Below are 27,911 nucleotides of genomic sequence, written 5' to 3'. Positions count from 1 at the left end.
CTCTTCCATCGCTTCAGACACTGAGTTCCAGACTTCTATGAATAAAAGTTTTATTTTTATTTCCCCTCTAATTCAATGTGATTTTCTATTTGCCGTTTGCTCGCATTTTGACATCAGCGCAACTTGTTTTTTTTCTTGCGCGTTGGGTTTTTGAAGTGTTCTTGAGCAGGTTCCACAGTGTTTCTTTGTTTCGTGGCTGCCTGAGGGAGGAGGAATCTCAGCATTGTATTCTGTGCATATGCTTGCATAATAAATTTCGGCCAACTAGTTGAAACCCTCTAATTTTAGATTCCTAAATCAAAAGAGACCTTCCTGTTTACTCAATCCACGCCTCACACAGTTTTAAACACCTCCAAGTCTCCATTCAGTCAGGATCAGATGAATAATCACTGACTTAGATGGCAGGAAATGTGGCAGCAGTGCAGTACATAGACATGGTAGCAGTACTGTGGGGCTGCACTGTAGCACGGTGCTTAGCAACACTATTATAATGCCAGGGACCCGGCTCAATTCCCACCGCTGCCAGTAAGGAGTTTCTACGTACCTGTGACCACGTGGGCTTCCTCAAGGCATTCGGAATTCTTCCCACATTTCAAAGATGTATGGCCAAGTAAGTTAATTGGTCACACGGGTGTAATTGGGCAGCGCAGACTCATTGGGCAGGAAGAGCCTGTTACCAGGTTGTGTCTCAAAATCAAATTAATATAAAATGACAAAATAGCTATGAATTTCAAATAAATTATCAATTAGTCTCCTATATTGCAAAGAAAACAATACCATGCTGTCTAATATAGATAGATTATTGTACCCAAAGTGCACAGATATACAAATAGTAGAAGAGAAGTAAGAAAGAATTAAAAAAAAAAGTTACCTCAAACAGTCTAAAAGGAGGTGGTCATTACTTCCCCAGCTATAGATTGACTTATTAAAGAACCTAATGGCCGAGGGTAAGAATGACCTCATATAGCGCTCTTTGGGGCAGTGTCTTTGTCTTAGTCTATTACTAAAAATGCTCCTCTGTTCAGCCAAGGTGGCATGCAGAGGGTGAGAAACATTGTCCAGAATTGCCAGGATTTTCCGTAGGGTCCTTTGTTCTACCTCAGTCTCCAGTGTGTCCAGTTTGACTCCGATAACAGAGCCAGCCTTTCTAATCAGTTTATTGAGCCTGTTGTCATCACCTGTGTTGATGCCATTGGCCCAGCACACCACCTCATAGAAGATTGTACTGGCAACAACAGATTGTTAGAACATGTGAAGGAGAGGGCTGCAAACTTCAAAGGACCTCAGTCTCCTCAGGAAGTAGAGACAAATCTGGCCCTTGTACACAGCCTCTGTGTTGGTGCTCCACTCAAGTCTGTCATCCAGCTGCACCCCCAAATACTTGTAGGTCCTCACCACATCCACGTCATCACCATCGGTAGTAACAGGGAGCAGTGCAGGCTTGGTCTTTTAAAGTCCATCACCATCTCCTTTGTCTTACTGATGTTGAACTGCAGATTATTTGGCTTACACTATTTGACAACGTCCTCTACCAGAGCCCTGGATTCATCCTCCCATCCTCCTTTTAAACACTCAATTATTGCTGAGTCATCAGAGAATTTCTGCAGGTGACATGACTCAGTGTTGCACCTAAAGTCTGAGGTATACAGGGTAAACAGGAAGGAAGCCAATACAGTCCCCTGTGGAGTCACAGTGCTGCTTATAGCCATGTCTGACACACAGCTCTGAAGCTGCACAAGCTGTGATCTGCCAGTCAGGTAGTCCGTTGTCCAAAATACAATAGAAGTGCCAACCTGCACTGAATGGAGCTTTCCTCCCAGCAATGAGGGCTGTATGGTATTGAAGGCACTTGAGGAATGAAAAACATGACCCTCACAGTGCTGCCCTCTCCAAATGGGAGTCTCTGTTCAGCAGGTAGATGACAACATTGTCAACTCCGATGTAGGCAAACTTCAGGGGATCTAATAATATTAGATCAGCGCTGAAATATTTATGTCAGGGATACCTTTGCATAAATCTCCAAGCACTTGGATGGCTTTGAAGCATGGCAGGGGATTGGAAAGGGGTGTTCATATTGCAAATACATCAAGACCTTGTGTGAATTATTGTGGTTAAATCTTCTCTTGGTGATGTTGAATGATGAGTAGCATACGGCTCTATTCTTCTCATAGGCATGTAACATTCAGGCTAATAAAAGCATATTCATACGGATTCATTAGCAACATCACTGACAGTGCAGTGTGGTGCAGGCTGGCCAGTTATCGAAGGCACTTGAAGCCCATGCTTTGTGGCTCAGGTAAGGATGCAAAAACTGAACCAAGCCGTTACAATGGTGCTATTGTTCCAGGAAGGATGTGATTGTGTTGGTGAAGGTACAAAGGAGAATACCCCTCCTGTTCTAGCCTGCCTCTCTCTCTGGTCTTCTGCATTTAGAGAACTAAACCAACACAACCCTGAGGAAACCTCCTCGTCTTCCATTTGCTGTAATGTTGGCCTCAGTGGCAGATTTTCCAGTTTCCGATCTCACTCTGAATCAGAATCAGACTTCTTATCACTGACGTATGTTGTGAAATTTGCTGCTTTATGGCAGCAGTATGGGGGTTCTTTAATGATGGATGCCATTTTTTTGAGGCATTGCCTTTTGAAGATGTTGTCAGTAGTGGGGAGGCTGGTTCCATGATGGAGCTGGCTGAGTTTACAATTCTCTGCAGCTTTTTCCAATCCTGTGCGGCTCCCCACCTCATAGCAGACCAGTTAGAACTTTCTGATACGTTCTGTTTGTTTCAGTTAAGGACACTTCACAGACCTGGTCATTTTTGCTGTAAGTCATTTGTCTGTGGTATTGGCTCCGCCTTTTTCCCTCATTAGCAGACACAGACCTACTGTCTGCAATACATCATATTTTATTGTCACCCTTCTACTGCTCCATTCACAACTGTATAGGCTTATTCCTCCAGCCTTTCCCTCTGCCTCTGCCCTCTCCAATTAAATTCATCTCTCTGTCCCAGCTGTGACGAAAGGTTGGAGACATAAGAGACTGCAGATGAGGAATCTGTAGCAATCTGCTGGAGGACCTCAGCAGGTCAAGCAGCATCACTGAGAGGAAAGGAATTAACCTGATTCAGGTTGAAACCCTGCATCAGGCCTCCTGACAGATCCTGATGAAAGGCGTCCTACCCATTTCCCTCCATAGACGCTGCCTGACCGACTGAATTCCTCCAGCACTTTGTGTTACTCCGCACTCCAGCATCTGTAACCACTTGAATTCCTCAAGCATTTCACTTGTTTTATGAAGCGCCTTTGACCTGAAATATTGTTTTTATCTTTATTTAGGGACATAGCACAGTAACTGGCCATTCCACCTCAGTGAGCTTGCATTGCCTAGTTACGCCCGTGAGACCAATTAACATACAGGAGTCTAATTTATAATTAATAGTCATTTTGTCATTTATAGTAATTTTATGTTTTTAAATTTTAGAGATGCAACATAGTAACAAGCCCTTTCTGCCCAATGAGTTTGCACTGCCCAATTACACACACGTGACCAATTAACCTACTAATCCGTAGTCTTTGGAATGTGGGAGGAAACCAGAGCACCCGGAAGAAACCTACACGGTCATGAGAAGAATGGACAATCTCCTTACAGAGACTAGCAGGAACTGAGCCCGGGTCACTGGTGCTCTAATAATGTTACACTAACCACTACGCCACCATCCCGTCCACAGTACACTGCCATACCATCATTAATTCATTATTAATGAATTTCATTATTTCATTATTCATACATTTCATTAACTCATCTGTTTTTTCCCCCAGAAATCCATTTTTTGTTGAGATCTTCATTTACAGGGACTTTGCCACGAATGGAGAGAATTGTAGCTAGGGTGAAAGATGGCTGGGCTGGGATTGCTTCCTTTGAAACGCACTACAGATGTGAAGAGAGATTTAATGAGTTGAGTAAAAACAGTGAAAGTTGAGATAGTTGTCATCCAAAACCAGAATTTACAAATCCTGAAAATCTGAAATAAAACCAGAAATGTGGGAAACTCTCCCTACCATCCAGAACCCCTTCAAGGAGCGATGCATCAAAAAGGCAGCATCCATTATAAAGGACCCCCATCACCCAGGACGTGCCCCCATCTCGTTGTTACTATCAGGGAGGAGGTATGAGCCTCAGTGATTCAGAAACAGCTTCTTCCCTTCCGCCATCAGATGTCTGAATGGACATTGAACCCTTGAACATCAGCGCACTGCAATTTTCCCCTTCTCTTTTTGCACTATTTATTTAATTTAGCATTTTAAATATTTTGATTCTGCATCCCTAATGCACCAGTACTCACCCTTTGGCTGCAGTTCTGTCCTGTCGTCTGCCTGACCTTCCTGGCAGTCTGACTGCATGCTATCTTTGCTTTTTTACCATCCATCCTATCTGAGTCCCTTCACTCTGGTTCCCACCCCCCCCCCCCCACCAAATTAGTTTAAACCCTCCCCAAAAGCTCTAACAAACCTGCCCACAAAAATATTGGCCCCCTTGGGTTCCGTTGCAACCTGTCATTTTTGTACAGGTCATGCCTCCTCCAGAAGAGTTCCAAAACCTGAAGCCCTGCCCCCTGCACCAGCTTCTCAGCCACACATTAATCTGCCAAATCATCCTGTTTCTACCCTCACTGGCGCATGGCACAGGCAACAATCCAGAAATGACAACCCTGAAGGTCCGACTTCTCAGCTTTCTACCTAGCTCTCTAAACTCTCTCTTCAGATATGGACCAAGCAAAAAGAAATGGGACCAAGCTCAAGCAGGCAATTTGGTCAGCATGGATGTATTGGGCTGAATGGCCTGTTACCATTCTGTATAATCCACTGGCTATCTTGATTTTCAGTGTGATGCCTGTATTAATTCACTAACTCGGGACAATGATTGCCAGTAAGGTCTACAGTAATCCCCATCCCCTGTAAGTATCAGTGAGTTGTCTTCTTGAAAAGTTGCTGCCTCACTGGGATGTCCAGTTGAGAGTTCTGGAGCTTGGACCTAATGTTTCTGAGTCAGGATGGATGTGACTTGGAAGGGATCCTACCAGTGGTAATGACTATATAATATTCATGATACAAACTATCAATAACTAATTCCAAGATATGTTGTTACGAGTGCAAGGAAATGGACAAAGTACCAGCCTGCATTCAGATGTGAAAAAGACTCACACAACGAAGGCAGATTTCACAGGAGAGACAAAAGCCAGGCTTCTGAAGTGCTGAGACATGTGGATGATGCAGATGTAAGCAGACTATTTAACTGGAATGGCGGGCAGAGGAGAAACATGTTAAAATTAACAACACCTGCCCCAGGACAAAATGAGAAGAAAATATTTTCTTCACAGAACAGTGGTTGTTCAGACAGTCCCAAAGAAAGCACTTAGTACATTGAATTAAGCATGTTCTTGAGGCAACTGAACTGTGAAACAGCTTGTAACCAACTGGTCAACAATATGTAATGAAGTTTAACTGTGGGTTGTTGCTTGGCTTAGTAAACAGAGTATAATTATGAAAGACAATACAACTGTTAATGTAAATTTTAAGTAATTAATTTTTCTTCTTCTGCAAAACATGATTAAGAGATTTAGTGAGGAGATGGACAATTAACATAGCTAAATATATTAGGATTGGCCAGTAACCAGGCTTGTAAATTGTGTAAGGATTATTTTGCCACTATGGGAGTTCTCTGCTCAATGTTAAAGCAGAACTTTTTTCTATAATCAAAGACATCAACATTTTATTTTCCCCATCAACAAAATGTTAATTCTGCAATGAGAACATAAGATTATATGAACTAGGAGCAAGAGTCGGCTTTCGGGTCTTTCAAGCCTGTTCTGGCATTCAGTAAAATCATAGCTGATCAGTTCCACCTTCCCGACTTTTTCTCATAATCCTTAATTCCGCTGCTATGAAAAAACCTTACCTTACCGTCTCTTAAATATATTTAATAAGGTAGCCTATACTGCTTCCCTGGGCAGAGAATTCCACAAATTTACTACTTTTTAGGAAAAGTAGTTTCTCCTCATCTCTATCCTAAATCTATTCCATTGAATCTTGAGATAGTGTCCTGTTTCTAGTCTCAATTACCCATAGAAACAGCTTTCCTGTCTATCTTATCTGTCCCTTTTACAATTTTATATGATTCTCTAAAATCCCCTCTCATTCTTCTGAATTCCAGTGAGCATCATCTCAGACAAATCAATCTCTCTGCATAAGTAGCATGGTAACGTCACAGTTAGCGTAAAGTTTTACAGCGTCTGAGATCGAGGTTCAATTCCCACCGCTGTCTGTAAGGAGTTTGTACGAGATTTCTGCGACTACATGGATTTCCTCTGGATGCTCTGGTTTCCTCCCACATTCCAAAGACTTTGGGGGTTACGAAGTTGTGGGCATTCTGTGTTGACGCTGGAAGCATTGGGACACTTGTGGGCTGCCGTCTCAGCCTTCATCACACTGTGTTAGTTGTTGACACAATCAATGCATTTCACTGTATGTTTCAATGTTTTGATTTACATGTGACAAATACAGCTAATTTTTAGATCTTTCGGTCCTTATACATATCCCCGCATCTAGAATTAACCTAATAAACCTCCTCTGCACTACCTCCAAAGCCAATATATGTTTCCACGAGTGAGGAGTCCAGAACTGCATACAGTGCTCCAGATGTGGCTTCACCAGTACCCTGAGTGCAGCCTCCATCGGTCGTGGTCGACCATGGGTACTGCGCCTCTGGTAGTCATTGGTTTGTCGAGCAGCGTCGACTGGCTGTTGAGGCCGATCCTGGAACGGTAAGCTCTGCCACGGTTGCTGCATGTATAGGGAGTCGTGGAATTGTTATCCGTTGTGCTCTCCATTTAGCTGTCCTCTCCTCAAACTGACCCAGGATCACTCTTTCACCTTGCTCTAGGTGTTGCCGAAGAGTACATCGCCATTTGTTACAGTCATCCGCTGTATCCTCCCGGCACTCTGTGTTGATTTTTAAGCCTTTCATGTCGCGCTTGCAGAGGTCCTTGAAGCGAAGCTGGGGTCTACCAACGTTCCTCTTGCCTGTTGCTAGTTCTCTGTAGAGGATGTCCTTTGGCAGTCTACCATCCTTCATACGATAAACGTGGCCCAACCAGTGCAGTCTGTGTTGTCTCAAAACCGTGAACATTGTGGGAAGTCCAGCGTGGGAGAGGACCTCAGAGATTGGGACTTAGTCTTTCCAGGTGATGCCGAGGATGCAACGAAGGTTGTGCAAGTGAAAACTATTGAGTTTCCTCTCCTGTTTGGAGTAGATGGTCCAATTCTCACTACCATATAGGAGGGTGCTGATAACGCATGCATTGTACAAGGCAGTCTTGGTCTTTGTAGCTAGTTTCAGATTCTCCCAGACCCTCCAGGAGAGTCGAGCAAGGATCAATGTTGCTTTGCCGATGCGCCTATTGATTTCAGCATTGAGGGAGAGAGTGTCGCTAATGGTCAACCCCAAGTATGTGAACTCATGGACCACTTCTAGATTGTAATTGTCGATGGTTATGACTGGTGTCTCCACTATGTTCTGGGCAAAGATATTTGTTTTCTTTAGGCTGATAGTAAGCCCGAAGTCCTTGCATGCCTTAGAAAAGCGGTCCATGAGAGTTTGTAGTTGCTGTTTGGTGTGCAATGTTATAGCAGCGTCATCGGCAAAGAGCATGTCACGTATTAAGAGCTTTCACATCTTTGTTCTTGCTCTCAGGCGCACAGGGTTGAACAGCTGCCCATCAGACCTGGTGTGGATATAGATGCCTTCTGTCAATGTCCCAAACGTGTGCTTCAATAGCCTAGAGAAGAAGATGCCGAATAATGTTGGGGCCAACACGCATTCTTGTTTGACTCCACTACGAAGAGCGAAGGGTTCTGATGAGCTGTCATCGTACTGAACAGTAGCCCTCATGTCGTCATGAAATGACTTGATGATACTTTGGAGTTTCGGGGTATAGCCAATCTTAATGAGAATCTGAAAGAGCCCATCCCTGCTGACAGGGTCGAATGCCTTGGTCGAGTCGATGAAAGTGACATAGAGGGGTTTCTGTTGTTCCTTGCACTTCTCCTGGAGTTGATGGAGTGAGAAAATCATATCGACAGTTAACCTCCTTGCGCGAAAACCACATTGGGACTCGGTAGACTCGTTCTGCCAGAGTTTGTAGACGTGCCAGAGCTACACGAGCAAAGACTTTGCCAACAATACTCAGGAGGGAGATACCCCTGCAGTTGTTGCAGTTGCTCCTATAACCCTTGTTCTTGAACAAAGTGACAATTTTGGAGTTGCGCATATCCTGTGGTACATCTCCTTCCTCCCAGCACTGACGGAGGACCTTGTGTAAAGGTTGGAGGAGTGAGCTCTTGCAGTGTTTGATCAGGTCTGGAGGAATCCCATCATTGCCAGGAGCTTTCCCTGGGGCCAGACTGTCAATTGCCTCACTGAGGTCCTCACTGGTCGGTACGGAGTCGAGTTCATCCATGACTGGTAGAGAATCGATGGTATCAGTGGCTGAGCTAACAACAACATTTTCCCTTGAGTAGAGCTCAGAGTAGTATTCTACCCAATGTTCCATCTGCTTGTTTTTATCGGTGATTATTTCACCGCTGGATGACTTCAGGGGTGTTGTCTTGCTCTGCGATGGGCCAAGGGCCTTCTTGATACCATCATACATCAATCTGATGTTGCCTGTCGCAGCTGCTGTCTGAATGTCTTCACTGAGCTGGAGCCAGTACTCATTTTGCGCACTGCCGTGCAGTCTGTTGCACTTTGCTTCTAGCGTATTGAAGAGCCTGGAGTGTTTGGTCGGATGGTGAGCGCTTATACTCTGTGAGAGCTGCACGCTTAGCTTCGATGACAGGAGTCATGATGTTGGACTTTGCCTCAAACCAGTCACTGCTCTTTCTGATCTTTCTTCCAAAGATAGAGAGTGCTGATTCACTGATGGTGTCACGAAGGTATGACCATTGTCCTGTTGCAGTATCTCCTTGTGAGGAGGTCGTCATAGCACCCTGTACTGACTTGGCAAATTGGTTAACCTTTTCTGACTGTTCCATCTCTGTTGTGTTGATGCGAGCTTTTCCAGTTTGTTTTCTTTGGACGTACTTTAATCTTGCAGCATACTAAAGCATGATCCATATCGCAGTCTACACTGTGGCAGGAGCGGGTGTTTAGTACAGAGTTGATTAAAGAGCACTTAGTGATGATCATGTCTAGTTGGTGCCAACGTTTAGACCGTGGATGTCGCCATGAGACCTTATACTGCAACTTCATCTGAAAGTAGGAGTTAGTTACACACAGGCCATGATAGGAGCAGAATTCCAGCAGACGTTGTCCATTGTCACTTATTTTGCCAATTCCAAAGTGGCCAAGACAAGAAGGCCAGGAATTGTTATCAGCTCCCACTCTGGCGTTGAAATCACCAAGGAGTACGAGGTGCTCATCACTGGGAATATTCCTAACAACAGCTTCTAATTTGTCGTAAAACTTGTCTTTTGCCTCAGAGGTGGAGTTCAAGGTAGGGGCATACACACTGACGAGAGATACTGGGCCATGACTGGTGTGTAGGCGGAGAGTCATAAGTCGTTCTGATCCATTTTCTGGTGGCTCCACCATTTGCAACAAGGAGTTCCTAATGGCAAAACCCACTCCATGCTCGTGGGGCTCGTCTTGGTTCTTTCCCTGCCAGAAAAATGTGTAGTCCCTTTCCTTCAGTGTACCTGAATCCGCCAAACGCATTTCTTGTAGGGCAGCTATACCTACCTTGAGCCTTAGTAGCTGATTGTTAATGACCACTGTTTTTCATGCATCTTCGATATCCTTGAGGTTTTGGACAAGTCCGGTCATCATTGTGCGGACATTCCAACATCCCAACTTGAGGAGAGTTGTCTTATTCGATTTGTTTTCTTTCTTGTCGGTGCAGTAGTTATAGTCAGCTCTTCATGGAATAATCCATTATCCCCATGCACCCAATGAGGAAGACGGACTGTGGCGGGACAGCACCTTGTTGGCTGGGGGCTGCCCAGTGAAACGCAATGGTCTCCCCCACCATTGGAAGCAACCCCTGGCGCCTTGCTCTACGCCAATCAAGCATTATGAGCTATAACCAGTAACTGCTGCTTCCCATGTTTGTCCGGTGCTATAAAGTGAAGCTGGAGTGGCCTCTCCAGGGCGCAAGCCAGGGCAGAGTTGATATGGAGATCCGTCTGTTGCCCATGCAGTGGGAACCTCCCCCAGTGCTGATGACAGGTCCAAAGGAACGACGGAAGTCGATACCCTGTACAGTTGCAGCATAACCTTCCTGCTCTTAAGTTCAGTCCCTCTAGCAGAGGCCATATTGATACCCTATTGCTCCTGCAAACTATCCTTTTGCAATCAGAAGGATTATGTTTAATCTAATTTGAGAGTAGTTGTTATCTCATCAAAAAGTACTTTACTGGTCTTGATTTTTGGCACTTAATACTTTGTATTTAAAAAATGATGCACTATTTATCTGTGGTTTCCAAGATATGGACAGTAAACCTTTAAGCATTTTCAGTCAGCATTGATGGCTCAAGTGTATTTCTATTATTGTTAATGAACTAACTTGTCTACGCTAAGTACTGTACTTAATAAAGTGGCCACTGTGTGTATGTTCACGGTCTTCTGCTGCTGTAGCCCATCCACTTCAAGGTTCGATGTGTTGTGCACTCAGAGATGCTCTTCTGTACACCACTATTAGAATGGGTGGTTATTTGGGTTACTGTTGCCTTCCTGTCAGTTTGAACCAATTTGGCCATTCTCTTCGGAACTCTCTTATTAATGAGGCATTTTTGCTCACAGAACTGCCACACTGAATTTTTTTTTAGTTTTTTTGCACCATTCTCCAGAGACTGTTGTGCATGAAAATCCCCGGAGATCAGCAATTTCTGAGATACCCAGACCCCCTCGTCTGGCACCCACAATCTTTCCACAGTCAAAGTCACTTAGATCACATTTCTTCCCCATCCTGATGTTTGGTCTGAACAACAACTGAACCTCTTGACCATGTCTGCGTGCTTTTATGCATTGAGTTGCTGTCACAGGATTGGCTGATTAGATATTTGCATTAACGAGAAGGTGTACCTAATAAAATGGCCACTGACTGTGTATGTGCCTTGGTTAATTATTTGTTGTTGGATGTGACAGTAACCCAGCTGGTTGTCATAATCAGAGACAGCAGAGTATCATATGTTGAATGTCTGGCTGTGAATTTCACACGACAGTAACTTTTTGTTCATCCATAACATTATTCTGAAATGAGGCTTAGGCCATGCATTTGTTCAGTGATAAAATTTGATTTCACATTTTCTCAATGATTTTGTTATCCCCAATGAAATTCAAAGAAGTAAATTATCTTATTTTAATAGCACTGCTTTTTTTTATCTCTATGGAAACTCTTAGCTGAGAACCACTGATGGCCCATATTACACTAAAATCCAATTTATCTTTGCAAGTACAGAAAGGGATGACACAGCAATTGATCACATTTCTATCTCAAAGTAAAATGGGTATGAAATCACTCTACTCCAAATGTATCATTTAATCCTGCTGAAATTGAACATTATTGCTGAGATCAAACTAAAATAATAGCTGTGAGATGTCTCGGTCTTCAGTTCAGACCAGTGTTATGAAGTACTGTGCAGCAAAATAATTAAAGTTCCTTTAACTTTTTTCTTCACAAAGACACCCCAGTGTCCATCCATTAATGATGATGGTACAGGCCCAGGCCCAGATAAGCATTTGATGGTTCTGGGCCTGTATTTGTTGAGGTTGAGAAGAATAAGAGGAGGTCTCATTGAAAGCCTATCGAATATTCAAAGGCCAAGATAGAGTGGATGTGGAGAGGGTGTTTCGTATAGTAAAGTGGGGGGAGGGGGGTCCAGAACTCAGATTAAAAGGATGTCCCTTTAGAACGGAGACAATTTCAGTAGGAGGATGGCAAATCTGTGGGATACATGACCATGGGCGGGCCTGGATGCCAAGACATGGGGTATATTTTAAAGCAGAAGTTGATAAGTTCTTTATTAGTAAGAATATCAAAGATTACTGGGAGAAGGCAGGAAAATGGAGTAGGAACGGATAATAAAATAGCCATGATGGAATGGCGGAGCAGATTCAGTGGGCCTAATTCTGCTACTGTCTCTTAACGCTTTATGGTCTAATGGACCAAGATCTAATTTGGCAAACATTTGCAGCAGGTCAGCTGACTTTTCATTGTAATAATTATTTACAGTCGTGATATGAATTCAAGCCCACGGTGTGAACTAGATTAAAGGCTGAGCCGCTGATCTTGGGTTGTAAGCTTTCAATCCCACCACGAGCGACTGGAAATTAAGTTACACACACAAAGTGCTGGAGGAACCCAGCAAATCAGGCAGCATCTGTGGAAGGGAGTAAACAGTCGACATTAGACTCCCCCTTCAGTCCTTCACCTCTTCCTCCTATCCCCTGACAGCTTCTCTCCTCATTCCCACTCCACCACCTCCATCGAGCCCTCTTGCCCATCACCTGCCAGCTTGTACACCCCCTCTCCCCCAAAACTTATGCTGGCTTCCACCCCTCTCCTGTCTGGTCCTGGTGAAGAATCTTGGCCCGAACGAACAGCTGTTTGTTTCCCCCCATTGACGCTAGATGATATACTGAGTTGCTCCAGCATTTTGTGTGTGTTGCTCAGGATTTCCAGCACCTGCGGAATCTCTTGTGTTTGATATGGAGCACGAGTTTGTTTCTGTGCCACAGACCCTCTGTATTTATGCGAAGCTTACTTCAGAATGTACTTGAGCATTGATTACGCTCCTCAAGGCTGCCTCGCCATTCTCTCTGATTCGACATATCTGCCTTGGGCCTCAGCTAATCCTCTGTGCCACTTCGCCTGGCAGTCAGACAGTGAAGTGCTTCGTTTTGCGGTGGGCAGCCCACAAAGTGGCAGCACGCTTCCGGCACCAACGTAGCACTAACCTTAACCCTCGGTGTCTGGGACGCGGGAGGAGGCCGGCGTGCCCAGGGGAAACTCACAAGGCCACGATGAGTACGTGCACACTTCTCACGGGTGGCAGAATCCCGATCGGGCGGTGGGGATGGGGGATCGCTGGTGCTATGGAGTGATGCGCTAACTGCGACACTACTGTGCTGGCCCAATTCCCTAACCTTACAAATATCTATATAGGATCTGGCCTTCGCACCGCTATCAAACGAAATTCCTGTGCAGCTCAGCTTTAAGCGACTTCAGCAGTTTCCAAGGGGGGCACACTGTGTGTATTGTATTAACAGTGATAATACAATACAACGGAATAGAGGTTATTTCGCTCATTGTATTTCCCATTAAACTTTAACAGCTGGGTTAAATACAGTGACGACTAGAGACACTGAGACAGCTGGTGTATTCTGCGGAGTTCAAGGAAGGTCGGGAACAAAGCAGCCATAAAATGAGACTGTTTAATTTTCACTGCTGAAGTCTTTTCTTGTTTTACATGGAATGCCAAGCCAGGCTACAGGCATTGATTGCTCGAAGACACAATTTGATAAAGCTGTTCTGAATCACAGGGGAAGGGAGTACTGTAACACACACAGAAAGTTGGAGGGTCTCGGCAGGTCGGGCAGCATCTGTAGAGGGGAATAAACAGTCACTGTTTCGGGCCGAGACCCTACATCAGGAATGGAAGGGTAGAGGGAAGAAAGCAGAAGAAGGTGGAGGGAGGGGAAGTAGCACAATGTGGCAGGTGCTAGACAGAACCTTCAGACAAGAGAAGATCTGCAGATACTGGCAATACACACAAAATGCTGGAGAAACTCAACAAGCCAGGTAGCATCTATGGAAAAGATTAAGCAGCTGACGTTTCGAGCCGTCCTGCTGAAGGGTCGCGGCCTAAAACGCCGACTGTTTACTCTTTTCCGTAGGTGCTGCTTGTCCTCCTGTGGTCCTCCAGCATTTTGTGCGTATTAGGTGAAATCTTCTTCACTTTTTTCAGCCCTTTATCTCTTCCACCTTTATCAGGACTTTATTAGCCCACCAATCGGTGTCAATCAACGCCCACCTACCTCCCTTCCAGCTTGTACTCCATTCCCCCCCCCCCCAACTTCTTATTCTGGCCTCTTACCCCTTCATTTCCAGTCCCAATGAAGGGTCTTGGCCCAAAACATCGACTATTTATTCCCCTCTTCAGTTGCTTCCTGACCTGCTGAGTTCGTCCAGCATTTTGTGTGTGCTGATCTGATTTCCAGCATCTGCAAAATCTCTTGTGTTTGTGATCCACTTCCATGGTCAGTTTTCACTAAGCAGCAGGTAACATTGCCTCTTAGATCTCCATAAGCACAAGCGGTTCTGCAGACGCTGGAAATCCAGGGTAGCACACACAAAATGTTGGAGGAACTCAGCAGGTCGGGCAGCATCCACGAAGGGGAGTAAACAGTTGATGTTGTGGGCGAACACTCTTTATCAAGACTGAAAAGGAAGGAGGAGGAAGGTGTAATAAGAAGGGAGGAGGAGTACAAGCTAAAAGGCGACATTTGAAGCCAGGTGAGGTGGGAGAGGGTGATGAAGTGAGAAGCTGTAAGGTGAATCAGTAACCTTGGCTTTGAGAAGGATACCCAGCGGAGCTATTTCATGTCTGAATATTGAACGAGGGGAAAAAATATCTCAAGTTCTCCCGTTACCAAATCCCCTGCTGCTAGCTGCTGCCGAGACTGATTCAGAGAGCGAGACCGCCCTGAGTGAGCCACAGACTTCCTGGGATACCGTATGGCAGCGCAAGGTTGTTGCTCCATGAACTGATGAAAGGATAGAGGAAGATACAGCCGGATAAAATAACACATCTTGGAAGGAACTCACAAGCCTCTGCCCCACACCAGCATGACGATCCTCAGAGCAGAATAGAGAGATTTAGCAACATGAACCGCATTATGAAGGGTTTTGCCCCATGACCTTGAATATTTATTCCCCTCCATAGATGCTGCCCGACTTGCTGAGTCCCTCCAGCATTTTGCGTGTGCTGCACCTCACTATTTATTATTTTGTAATGTGTAGCAATTTTATGCCTTTGCACTGGGCTACCGCCGCAAACCTACAAATTTCATGTCATTTAACACTCACAGTAAACCTGCTTCTGGCTCTGATTCAGAACCTGGTCTTTGCCTCTCAAAGAGCTGCCAATGCTATTGGCTCTCTCCTCTGTCTTCTTGACGTTGACTCCTGTCATATCCCAGGAGAGGGATAGAATGGAGCAAGGGGTAGGATCCATTGATTCCATCAAACATTCCTGCTTCTCCTGGCTCCAAAACAATGTTCCTTTGACAACTTAAAGAAAACATGGAGTGAGTTGCTGCAGTCCTGTTGGTGAATGTATTCCCACAGTGATGTCATGCAGGGGATTCTGGGATTTGGACTGGTGAAAGAATGGAAGAATATTTCCTAATTAAATGAAGCATCATTTGGTGTTATTCCCTTGCGCCTCTTTATAATTTATTTTGAAATACACTGTGAAACAGGCCCTTCTAAGACAATGAACCACACCACCCAGCAACCCAGCGATTTAACCCCAGCCCAAACACAGGGCAATTTACAATGACCAATTAACCTACGAACCAGTATGCCTATGGACTGTGGGAGGAAACCAGAGCACCTGGGTGAACCCCACAAGCTCGCAGGAAGGATTTACAAACTTCTTACAGTGGACGCTGGAATTGAACTCTGAACTCCGACCCCGAGCTGTCATAGCGTCTCACTAATCGCTACACTACCTCTGGTTCCCTGATCCATTTTGACCATGAATCGGAATTAGAACCAGGTTTATTATCGCTAGCATATATCATGAAGTTTGTTGCTTTGAGCAGTATAATGTGTGACATGTAAAATTACTGTAAATTACAAGCTAAGTAAATCAGCTATTTCTGGACAAAAGGGGTATGGTGAAGAAGTGTTCACAGATTCATGGACTGCTCAGAAATCTGAAGGCAGGGAGGAAGAAGCTGATTATGAGTCTTCATGATCCTGTTCATCTCCCCATTGACAGTAATGAGAAGAGGGCACGTTCTTCGATGCTGAGGGTCTTTAATGATAGATGTTGCCTTTTAGAGGCACCACATTTTGAAGATGTCCTAGATGATAGGGAGGGTTGTGCTGTCTGTGTAACCCTTGACAAGCCGCTGTCGTCTGTCAGCGGTGCGCAACTGGGAGAGGTAATAAGTGTTCAGGGCAGTGGGAGGCATGCCCTTCTGGGTTTCTTTACCTTGGCTGGTGTAAACTTTCCAGGTTGTTTGTTTTCGGAGATGTAGCTGTTCTGAATCTCACTGCTGTGTCTTGTAGATGGAGGAGAGCCTCTGAGAAGTCAGAAGATGAAGTTAATGAAACTGTTCGGGGTAGGCTCTCCCCTGAGTGAGACCCAGCCTCTGACCTGCCTTGTTAACTTTCTTTTTGCAGGTGAACTGCTGAAGAAGCCTTCCAGGGCCCCTCAGCAGGTAGTGTGCTGCTAATCCACAGCACTGTGCAAAAGTCTCAAGCATATACACAGGATATCTAACTAGACTTTTGCACAGTACTATAGCAATTTTATGTTTCACACTGTACTGCTGCCACAAAAAAATCACAAATTCACGATGTATGTGAGTGATAATAAATCTGAATGTGATATGGGTCTCTATTGTGGACTGCGAGTGGGAAGGGGGCAGAAAGAGGGGAATCATGGCTGGGAAAGTGGGGAAGGAAGGGGGGAGGGAGCGGGAAGCACCAGGGAGACATTCTGTAATGATTAATAGACCAATTGTTTGGAATCAAATGACCTTGCCTGGTGTCTCAGGGTTGCATGTGTCTGCACCCATGCTAGACCCACCCCTTCCTCCTCCCCACCCCGGCATTCCTTCTCTGCCATCTGTCCCACATCCCTCCCATGGCGCTCCACTCTCGCCATTCCCAACATCCTTTGTTCCCGCTAGATTTTCAACTCATTCACCACTCCACTTTGACAAATACAGTACAGTGCAAATGTCTTAGGTACCCTAATTATGTATAGGTGCCTAAGACTTTTGCACAGTGCTGTGCATTCTTCAAAGAGTCCGGTGTAGGTTTTGGCAACTATCTGGGACAGCAGAGCAACTGTTAAGAATGTATGCTTCTGGTGCCTTTCCCCTTGGTTTCATGTTAACTTTAGCATTCCTTAAAATAGCAATTGGTGTGGAGAGAGCAAGAAAGAATTCATTAATACAACGTATAAAAATCCAAACGGATGAAGTAAAGTCATGATAACAGACTCAGGAAACATTGGATTACAGTTAGTGTGGTTTCAAGTTAGATTTTCAATGTTCAAAGTTCATTTGTTAACAAAATACATATATGCCACGATGTACTACCCTGAGATGCTCTTCTTGCAGGCAGTTGCAGTAGTTACAAAAAAATACAATAGAGTCGGTGCAGAACTACCCACAAGCCAAGGAGGGCAAATAATCGATGTGCAAAAGAAGACAAACCCTGCAAGTACAAAAATTAATAGATAATATTGAGTTGTAGAGTCCTTAAAAGTGGGATGAGTTCAGAGTTGAGATGAGTGAAGTTATCCACGTTGGTTCAGGAGCCTGATGGTTAAAAATAATAACGGTTCTTGAACCTGGTTGTGCGGGTCTAAACCACCTGTAACTCCTTTCTGATGGCAGGAGCAGGAAAAGAGCATATCCTGGATGGTGGGTGCCCTTGATGATGGATGTTATCGAATGGCATCATCAATTAAGTTTAAAAAAAATCCTCACAGGTTGCTAATAAATTAGGTCATCCACCAATAGGCTGGTGCGTGTACGTTTACTGTAAAATCGTGTAATCATTGTCTGCCCAACTATCACGAGAGATTTCTTGTCCTTAATTTCCACTGTTGCTGTGGAACAGAATTCAAATATTTCCTAGTTTTGTAAGTATTTTGATCCGAAGCAACTACTCACTTCACCAGGCCGCCAACCGCCAGATGCCCATTTTGGACCATTTCAATAAATATCAACTCTATTGTTGCCATGATTATGGATATGGTTGTTATGTATACATGGAATAAGATGACAATGGAAGTAGTGTGATTAAATGTTTTTACTGAGTCATGACAGTAGCAGCACTCACTGTGCAACTTACAGTGTGGGAGCCATGATCTGAGTCCACTGAGACAAAAACGTGCGCTCAAAAGCTTGGACCCAAAAGGGAGGTACTTCCGCATATAGGAGGCCCAAACGATTCACATGCATATCTGCAACATTCTCACTATTCATCTGGTACGGTACAATGGTCAGATGTAAGATGTGCAAATCATGCCACAGTCTGGTCTACCCATTAGCTGCCTCCTCTTTGTGGATGTACAATTCATGATTTTGTTTCTTTTTACAGGAACTGGTTGGGAGTAACCCTCCACAGAGGAACTGGAAAGGAATAGCAATCGCACTGCTGGTTATTCTCGTCATTTGCTCTCTGATCGTAACCTCAGTCATCCTCCTCACTCCAGGTAGGCAGCTTCATTGCTTAATCTCTCTGTGAGAAGCAAAATGTTGCTTCATATATAACTTGCCGGGAATGCCCAATTTGGGAGGAGAGTCGAGTTCATTATTTGGCTAAGTATGATCCACCATTCGCTCGAAAACTACCATGTTGCTTCTGACCAGTAAGTGGTTCTTGAACTTAAAGGAGAAATAAATGTGTGCAGTCACTTGGAAGCACAGTAAGTTATTTCATTACACCATTTGGACCAGCCAGTGGTGTAGTGGCATCAGTACTGGACTTCAGGGCAGATAGTCCTGAGTTTGAATCCAGCCGGGTCCCAACCTGGGCAGCAGTAGTATTTGTGCTGAAGAAAGGTCTGGCAATCTACTTCCGCATCTTGCCATGAAAACCCTATGGACAACTACAATATCCATAGGATAGTCATAAGTCAATGATGACTTGACAGTGCTCACTAACAACAGACCATAAGACCATAAAGCATAGCAGCAGAACAGGCCATTCAGCCAATTGGGTCTGCTCCATCATGCAATTATGGCTGATTTATTCACCCTTTCAATCCCATTGTCCTGCATTATCCCTTTAACATTTAATAGTAACCATATTTTACACAATATGCCTGCACAAGGGATTCTGCAGATGCTAGAAATCCAAAGCAGCACACACACAAAATGCTGGAGGAAATTAGCAGGTTGGGCAGCATCAAGTGAGAGGAATGAACAATTGATATCTCAGGCCAATACCCTTTTGGCAGAGATTAAACAAGAGTGAGAGGAGGAACTGTTCTCTTTGTTCTGTGTAACAGAGAAAAAGGTAAACTACACAGATCTAGTGTCTTCCACATCCACAGGAAATCGAACAGAGCTGCTCAGCACCAATAAACAATAGTTTCTAATTTCTGTAGAGAAATGTAACACACATTAACTGACCAGTAAGTCCAGTTAAAGTATAGAACATAGAACAGTACAGCACAGAAACAGGGCCTTCGACCCACAATGTTGTGCCAAATCAAGTAAATTAGTAACCAAATGGCCACTAAACTAATCCCTTCTGCCTACACAATGTCCATTTCCGTCCATTTTCATGACATTCATGTTCTTATCTAATGTCTTTTTAAAAGTCCCCAATATATCTGCCTCTACCACCACCCAAGGTAATGCATTCCAGGCAACCACCACTCTGTGTAAAAAAAACTTACCCCTCATATCTCCTTCAAAACTACCCCTCCCACCTTAAATGCATGCCCTCTGGTATTAGACATTTCATCCTTAGGAAATAGATATTCTTTGTCTACTTTGTCTACTATAAACCCAAGTTTACAGCACATGCCCTCTAATCCAGGAAGCATCCTGGTAAACCTCTCTTCACCCTCTTAAAACCCTCAACACCCTACCTATAATGGGGTAACCAGAACTGTATGCAATATTCCAGAATGATCTAACTAGAGTTTTATAAAACTGTAACATAGTTTCCTGACTTTTGAACTCAGTGCCTCATCTAATAAAGACAAGCATGCTATATACCTTCTTTACTACCCTATGAACCTGTGGAGCCACTCTCAGGGAGCTATGAACTTGGAAAAAAGATCCCTCTGCTCATCAACATTGTTAACGTTCTTGTCCCTAACAGTGTGCTGTCTCTTTACATTTGACCTCTCAAGGTGCAACACTTCATATTTGGCTGGGTTAAACTCCATCTGCCACCTGTGCAACTCATCTATATCTTGCCTAATAGTTTGCCAAACGACAGCACCACCAATGCTCATATTATCTGCAAACTTACTCACCCACCCATCTACATTTTAACCCAGATCATTTGTATACCTCTTAAACAGCAGAGGTCCCAATACAGATCCCTGCTGAGAACCACTAAACACAGACCTCCAGCTAGAATAAGTCCTGTTGATCACTACCTTCTGTCTTCTATGGGCAAGCTAGTTATAAATCCAAATGCATGATGAAGAACCTTGTCAAATGCTTTACTGAAATCCACGTAGACAACATCCACAGCTTTACCTTCATCGATCTCCACTGTCACCTTGTCAAAAAACTCACTCAAGTTGCTAAGACTTGACTTGCCCCGTATAAAACCATGCTGGCTCTCTCTAATTAGGCCATGGTTCTCCAAAAGCTCAAAAATCCTGTCCCTAAGAATTCTTTCCAGTATCTTCCCCACTGCTGATGCGAGACTCACTGGTCTACAGTTTCCAGGGTTATCCTTGGTTCCCTACTTGAACAGTGGAACAACATTAGCTACTCAACAGTCCTCCCGTGACCTTGCCTGTGGCTGGAGAGGACACAAAGATATTGGTCCAGGCCCCAGCAATCTCTTCAATTGCCTCTCTCAATAATCTAAGGTATACCAAATCAGACCCTGGGAATTATCCACGTTAATGTTTTTTAAGAGAACCAACACTACCTCCTCCTTTACTTCAAAATGCCCTAGCATATTAATAATCTCAAAACTGGTCTCCCGATCCTCTACATCCTTCTCCTTGGTAAATACTGATGTAAAGTGCTCATTAAGGACCTCACCCACATCCTTCGCAAGAAGCAAATCTTTCCCCGGAGGTCTCACCCTCTCCCTGGTTATCCTTTTGCTCCTGGTGTACGTACAGAATGCCTTGGGATTCTTTTTAATCCTACCTGCCACAAAATTGTCATGGCCCCTCCTAGCTTTCCTAACTCCCTCCATGAGTTCTTTTCTGGCTCCTTTATAATCCTCAAGGGCTCTGTTTGATTCTAGCTTCCTAAGCTTTACATAATTTTCCCTTTTCATCTTGATTAAATTCCTCAACTTCCAAGGTTCTCTTCCCTTGCTGTCCTGCCTGTCCTGTACTCCCTGCAGTTGGTCTTTAAACACCCTCCATCTGTTGGATACGAACTTGCCCAAAAAACAGCTGCTGCCAATTAAATCTTCCTAGTTCCTGCCCCGTGTTCATGTAATTTTCCCTGCTCCAGTTTAATACTCTTCTGTATCGTCCATACTTATCCGTATCTATAGCTACCTTAAAGCTTATAGAGTTGTGCTCACTGTTCCATAACTACTGATTGAACTGAAAATTAATGAATTTACAGATAATAAAAAAAAGCTTGCCTGTTTTTACCTGTCAAACACGAGGAAATCTGCAGATTCTGGAAATTCAAGCAACACACACAAAATGCTGGTGGAATGCAGCAGGCCAGGCAGCATCTATAGGGAGAAGCATTGTCGATGTTTCGGGCCGAGACCCTTCGTCAGAACTAACTCATTCAGTGCTCCTCCCTATAGATGCTGCCTGGCCTGCTGCATTCCATCAGCATTTTGTGTGTTTTGCTGTTCTTACCTGTGCCTTCTCTTTGAAACCTTTGAGTTTTGCACTCACCTAGGTCACTTACTCAGCCCTTCCTCCTGAGTTTGTTGTACCTTTTACTCCAACTTCTCGAGCCCAAGTTCCACAATCCAGACAAATGATAACAAATGACTCTACATCCTTAGCCTGTTCTCACCAAAGCGTGACCACTCTAACACTCCCACAATGGCCACTCCACTTACACCTCCCTTCTTTTCATTGGTTCAAATAAAACTCCCTCCCATCAAGACTTGTACTTTTCTAATAGCTACCACCCTCCGATGATGTTGCTCTCTCACTCGCTAATTCAAAGAAGGACTCACTCCCGACGAGACCAATTTTTTCAAATTGTGATTGCAGTAGATAAAGAAATTCCCTGTTTTTTCTCATGCTTACCAATGACAGAGTCATAGAAATGTACAGCACAGTAACAGGCCCGTCTAGTCCATGCCAAAACCATTTAAACTGCCTACTCTCAGTGCCCTCCACCTGGACCGTAGCCCTCCATATCCCTACCATCCATGTTCCTATCCAAACTTTGCTTAAGCATTGAAATCGAGCTCACCTGAACCACTTGTGCTGGTAGCTCATTCCACACTCTCAACACCCTACAATCATTTCATGGTTCGGAGTTTATTCTCTCCACATTAATACAAGCTCAAACTGTAGTACTCTGCCAGAAATGCAGAATATGTTTCCATTTACCAATGATTTTTGAGAATGAAATCTCAAAGAATACAGTTCTCCCTTTAAGTTAGGGATTCCCAACCAGGGATCCACAGACCCCTTGCTTAATGGTATTGGTCTGTGGCATAAAAAATGCTAGGAACCCCTGCTTAAATACTCTGCCAGATGACGTGTGCTTAGCAGAGCCCCGCAGACAGCAGTGCTCTTTGGTATTGCTACAGGGTTAACGAGGAGAAAGTAGCTTTTCTTAGACTCTCCTCAAATGGATTCACCAATCGTTTAACTTAGTTCTGTTTACACACATTTATTCAAAGCATCAAGAGGGCTCTTGGGGCATAGGCAGGGTGAATACACGTAGTCTGTTTCCCAGGGATGGGGAATCAAGGCCTAGGTGGCATGTATTGCTGCCACAAAGCAACACATTTCATGACATCTATCCGTGGTAATAAACACTGATTCTGAAGTGTCATACTAAACTGTCAGTCTAGATTATGAGCTCAAAGCTCTGCACAACGATATGGATGTTATATCTGAGCCAAGGCACATAGTGTCGAGTCAGCTGGCTATCAGTGTAGCTACCGGGGAATGGAAGAGGACGGCAACTTCTAATGGATGAAATCTTTGCTTGCAAACAGAATTGCTCCCCGAAGGCACTACCCTTCCGTAATGAGTGCAGACTGATATGGCATAGAAGGGGATCCCTTGGCCTTTGTGTTCTTGGAAGAGCTGTCCTGGAATTCCCATTTACCTTCTCTTTCCTTACAAATTTCAGAAATTTCAAACCTCTGCTATCATATTGATATGAGAACACACACTCTTTGTTTATGACATCTTGAATGCTCCTTCAGTTACTGGGTCGGAGAATAGTGTTCGAGGCACATCCAGACAGCAGTGCAGCACAGCAAAAGGATAACACAATAGAGACTGAAACATCGAGACAGCGGACGATGTTTGCTGCTATCGGAAGAAAGCTCCTGCATGCACGCACGCGGGCGTGCACGCGCACACACACACCTCCCTCTCCCCCTCTCTCTCCCCTCCCACTCTCCCCCTCTCTCTCCCCTCCCACTCTTCCCCTCTCTCTCCCCCACTCTCCCATCTCCCTCTCTCCCCTCACCCCTCTCCCCCTCTCTCTCCCCCTCTCTCCCCTCTCTCTCTTCTCTCTCTCTCCTCTCTCTCCCCCTCCCCCTCTCCCCCTCATCTCTCTCTCCCCCTCCCCCTCTCCCCCTCATCTCTCTCTCCTCTCTCCTCTCCCCCTCTCTCCCCCTCTCTCTCCCCCTCTCCCCTCCCACTTTCCCATCTCCCTCTCCCCCCTCTCTCCCCCCTCTCTCCCCCCTCTCTCCCCCTCTCTCCCCCCTCTCTCCCCCCTCTCTCCCCCTCTCTCCCCCCTCTTCCCCCTCTCTCTCCCGCCTCTTCCCCCTCTCTCTCCCCCCTCTCTCCCTCCCTCTCCGCCCTCTCCCCTCCCTCCCCCTCCCCCTCTCCCTCTCCCCCTCCCTCCCCCTCTCCCCCTCCCTCTCTTCTCTCTCTCTCTCCTCTGTCTCTCCCTCTCCCTCATCTCTCTCTCTCTTCCTCATCTCTCTCTCTCTTCTCTCTCTCTCTTCTCTCCCCTACCCCCGCGACAGTCCTCGAGTTCAGAGGCTTAGAAATGTGACATGGAAGATTGTAACATTGGACCAGAGAACTGATGGTCTCCTACAGAGGAGATGTATTTTACTCAGAGAGTGGTGAGTGTGTGGAATGGGCTGCCGCCAGCGGCGGTGGAGGCGGAAACAATAAGAGACTCCTGGATAGGTACATGGAGCTTAGAAAAATAGAGGGCTATGGGTAACCCTAAGTAATTTCTCAGGTCAGGACATATTCGGCTGTAGGTTTTCTGTTTCTACTTAAATATGCCAAAGTGTTGGGATGGACAAGGTCAACACCTCCTTGGGGATTTTGTTATTGCTTGCATGTGGGGAGGGCTACGGTGGGAAACTTTGTCACATGGTGTGAGCAGAATCATCTGCAGCTTAATGTGAAAAAGGGTCAGAGCCGTCTCCATTTCCTGAGGAGACTGAGGTCCTTTAACGTCTGCCAGACAATGCTGAGGATGTTCTACAAGTCGGTGGTGGCCAGTAATATCATGTTTGCTGTTGTGTGCTGGGGCAGCAGGCTGAGAGTAGCAGACACCAACAGAATCAACAAACTCATTCGTAAGGCCAGTTATGTTGTGGGGGTGGAACTGGACTCTCTGATGGTGGTGTCTGAAAAGAGGATGCTGTCCAAGTTGCATGCCATCTTGGACAATGTCTCCCATCCACTCCATAATGTACTGGTTAGGCACAGGAGTACATTCAGCCAGAGACTCATTCCACTGAGATGTAACACTGAGCTTCATAGGAAGTCATTCCTACCTTTACAAACTTCAAACTTTACAACTCCTCCCTCAGAGTGTCAGACACCCTGAGCCAATAGGCTGGTCCTGGACTTATTTCCACTTGGCATAATTAACTTATTATTATTTAATTATTTATGGTTTTATATTGCTATATTTCTACACTATTCTTGATGCGGCTGTAACGAAACCCAATTTCCCTTGGGTTCAATAAAGTATGTCTGTCTGTCTGTCTGTCAGTGCTTGTGCTGTTGCTTGTGAGTAAGGGAGCAGGGGGACATTGGGGTTCTGATCTTTCTGTCATTCATTCTTTGGAGATTTTTTGTTTCGTGAATGTCTGTAAAGAGTAAGAATTTCAGGGTGAGTTCTGTACACATTCTCTGATATTAAATTGAAGCATTTGAAGACTGTAATTGCATATTCAGCAATAGTGAAAGGGTTTTAGTGAGCCTTCTCTGTCACATTAATAGACTGTTCTGTTGCTGTGTTCCCAAAACAAAATGTGTGGGCGCTGGCACGAGGTTCCGTTTGTTCAGCGCTGTGAATTTGTTTTAGAGAGGCTGAAACAAAAACTGGTTTAGTGGGAGCCTGAATTTAGAACACACAACATATCTTCAAGTTAGCATCAATTACACAATCTCAAAAATAAGTAACAGGATTTGCGAACTCACTTTGAATTCAACTTGATGAAGGGGGAAAGCAACATTAGAGTGACAATTTGTTTGGAAATTATGCTTAATGGCCACTTTATTAGGTACACCTGTGCACCTGCTTATTAATGCAAATATATAATCAGCCAATCATGTGGCAGCAACTCAATGCATTAAAGCATGTGGCCATGGTTAAGAGGTTCAGTTGTTATTCAGACCAAACATCACAATGGGGAAGAAATGGGACCTAAGAGACTTTGACTATGGAATGATTGTTGCCGCCAGACAGGTAGTTTGAGTAACTCAGAAAATGCTGATCTCCTGTGATTTTCACACACAGCAGTCTCTAGAGTTTATAGATAATGGTGCGGAAAACAAAAAAAAAATGAGCAGGAGTTCTGTGGGTGAAAGTGACTTGTTAATGAGAGAGGTCAAAGGACAATGGGCAGACAGGAAAGCTACTGTAACTCAAATGCTGTGCTGCAGAACATCTTTGAACACACAGCATGTTGAACCTTGAAGCGGAAAGGTTACAGCCACAGAAGACCACAGACTTCACTCAGCTTCACCCGCCCCATCACTGAACTGTTTCCACAACCTATGGACTCACTTTCAAGGACTCTTCATCTCATGTTCATGATGTTTACGGTACTGCTTATTTATTTATTATAAGTATTACTAGTAGTATTTCTTTTTTTTTTCCTTTTTGTCTTTGCACAGTTTGTTGTCTTTTGCTGTCCACGACAATGGTGCAGTCTTTCACTGATTCTATTATGGTTATTGGATTTATTGAGTATGCCCGCAGAAAATGAATCTCAGGATTGTATGTTGTGATATACAGTATATGTACTTTAATAAATTTTTGTTGGACTTTGTACGTAGAGTAGCCACTTTATTAGGTATGGTAGAAGGGCGTTGGTGGGCAATTTCAATGTCTTGCCAACTCTTCGAATAAAGCTACATACTATGACTACACTACAAGCAAGCAGAATGCAGATGATTGAGTAAAGCTTATGGGGCATTAGCTTTCATAAGTCGAGGGATAGAGTTTAAGAGACGCGATGTAATGATGCAGCTCTATAAAACTCTAGTTAGGCCACAGTTGGAGTACTGTGTCCAGTTTTGATTGCCTCAGTATAGGAAGGATGTGGAAGCATTGGAAAGGGTACAGAGGAGATTTACCAGAATGCTGCCTGGTTTAGGGAGTATGGATTATGATCAGAGATTAAGGGAGTTAGGGCTTTGCTCTTTGGAGAGAGGCAGGATGAGAGGAGACGTGATAGAGGTGTACAAGATATTAAGAGGAATAGACAGAGTGGACAGCCAGCGCCTCTTCCCCAGGGCACCACTGCTCAGTACAAGAGTACATGGCTTTAAGGTAAGGGGAGGGAAGTTCAAGGGGGATATTAGAGGAAGGTTTTTCACTCAGAGAGTGTTGGTGCATGGAATGCACTGCCTGAGTCAGTGATAGAGGCAAATACACTAGTGAAATTTAAGAGACTACTAGACAGGTATATGGAGGAATTTAAGGTGGGGGGTTATATGGGAGGCAAGGTTTGAGGGTCAGTACAACATTGTGGGCCAAAGGGCCTGTAATGTGCTGCACTATTCTATGTTCTATTCCTTTTTCTATCAAATAGAAAGAATAATGTAAGTGTGACTTCTCTATTGGCAAGGATGTTTCAAAATATTTCCTATCCCTTTGAATATACACACCTCCTACAAGTAAAGGAAATTCAGATTTATTACTGCAAAACAGTTTTGCATCGGTGTGTTAAATATTAATGCACAGAGTATTAATCTTTATTGATAGCAATGTTGTGTATCACAAGAAACTCCTACACATTTGATTGAGCCATCTACATTTTCATCTGCCCCTATCTTCAGTGCAAGTTATGTAGAAATGATTCTTTGAAAACAGATAGGAAAGCAATGGAAATTCAAGCATTATTTATCATATTTTATTCTCGTAGCTAACAAATGTAATTTGTTTTCAAAAATGGAATTTATATTGGTATTTGAGAGACTGGGTTGTAGTGAGTGTCTGATACATTTAGAATCTACTGAAGAGCTCACCCATTGTTAGATATGCGGGTCCTGACCAAAGAAGTAAATGGCTGGAGTCTGTAGTGCAAGGGTGTGTGTCAAAAATCAAGCTTACAAAAAATCAGTGAAAATAACAAAATGGAAACTGCCAATATTTATAAAAAGCTATTTACCAGAAAATACAATAATAGCTCCATGCTATTTTTGTGCAGTGTGAATTCCTGGCAGCCCTGATCTCTCTCTCCCATTGAGAGTGATCTGCCCCATTTACTAGGCACCAAGGTATACCATCTTTAATTACTTAAGACTACACG

At 44.3% G+C, this 27,911-nt stretch overlaps 1 protein-coding gene across 5 annotated transcripts in view; it reads left to right on the top strand.

The window, feature by feature from the left end:
* The window catches only part of dpp6a (dipeptidyl-peptidase 6a), a 1,522,610-nt gene that overhangs the window by 1,013,403 nt on the left and 481,296 nt on the right, over positions 1-27,911 (top strand). For all 5 annotated transcript variants that reach the window (XM_073054906.1, XM_073054908.1, XM_073054905.1 and 2 more), the window contains exon 2: positions 18,402-18,516. In XM_073054906.1, the coding sequence (XP_072911007.1) occupies positions 18,402-18,516 (115 nt within the window). The remainder of the gene's footprint in view (positions 1-18,401; positions 18,517-27,911) is intronic.

The sequence above is a fragment of the Hemitrygon akajei genome, chromosome 8 (genome assembly GCF_048418815.1).
Source record: "Hemitrygon akajei chromosome 8, sHemAka1.3, whole genome shotgun sequence".
Classification (NCBI taxonomy): Eukaryota; Metazoa; Chordata; class Chondrichthyes; order Myliobatiformes; family Dasyatidae; genus Hemitrygon; species Hemitrygon akajei.
This window is presented reverse-complemented; position numbering and strand designations above follow the sequence as displayed.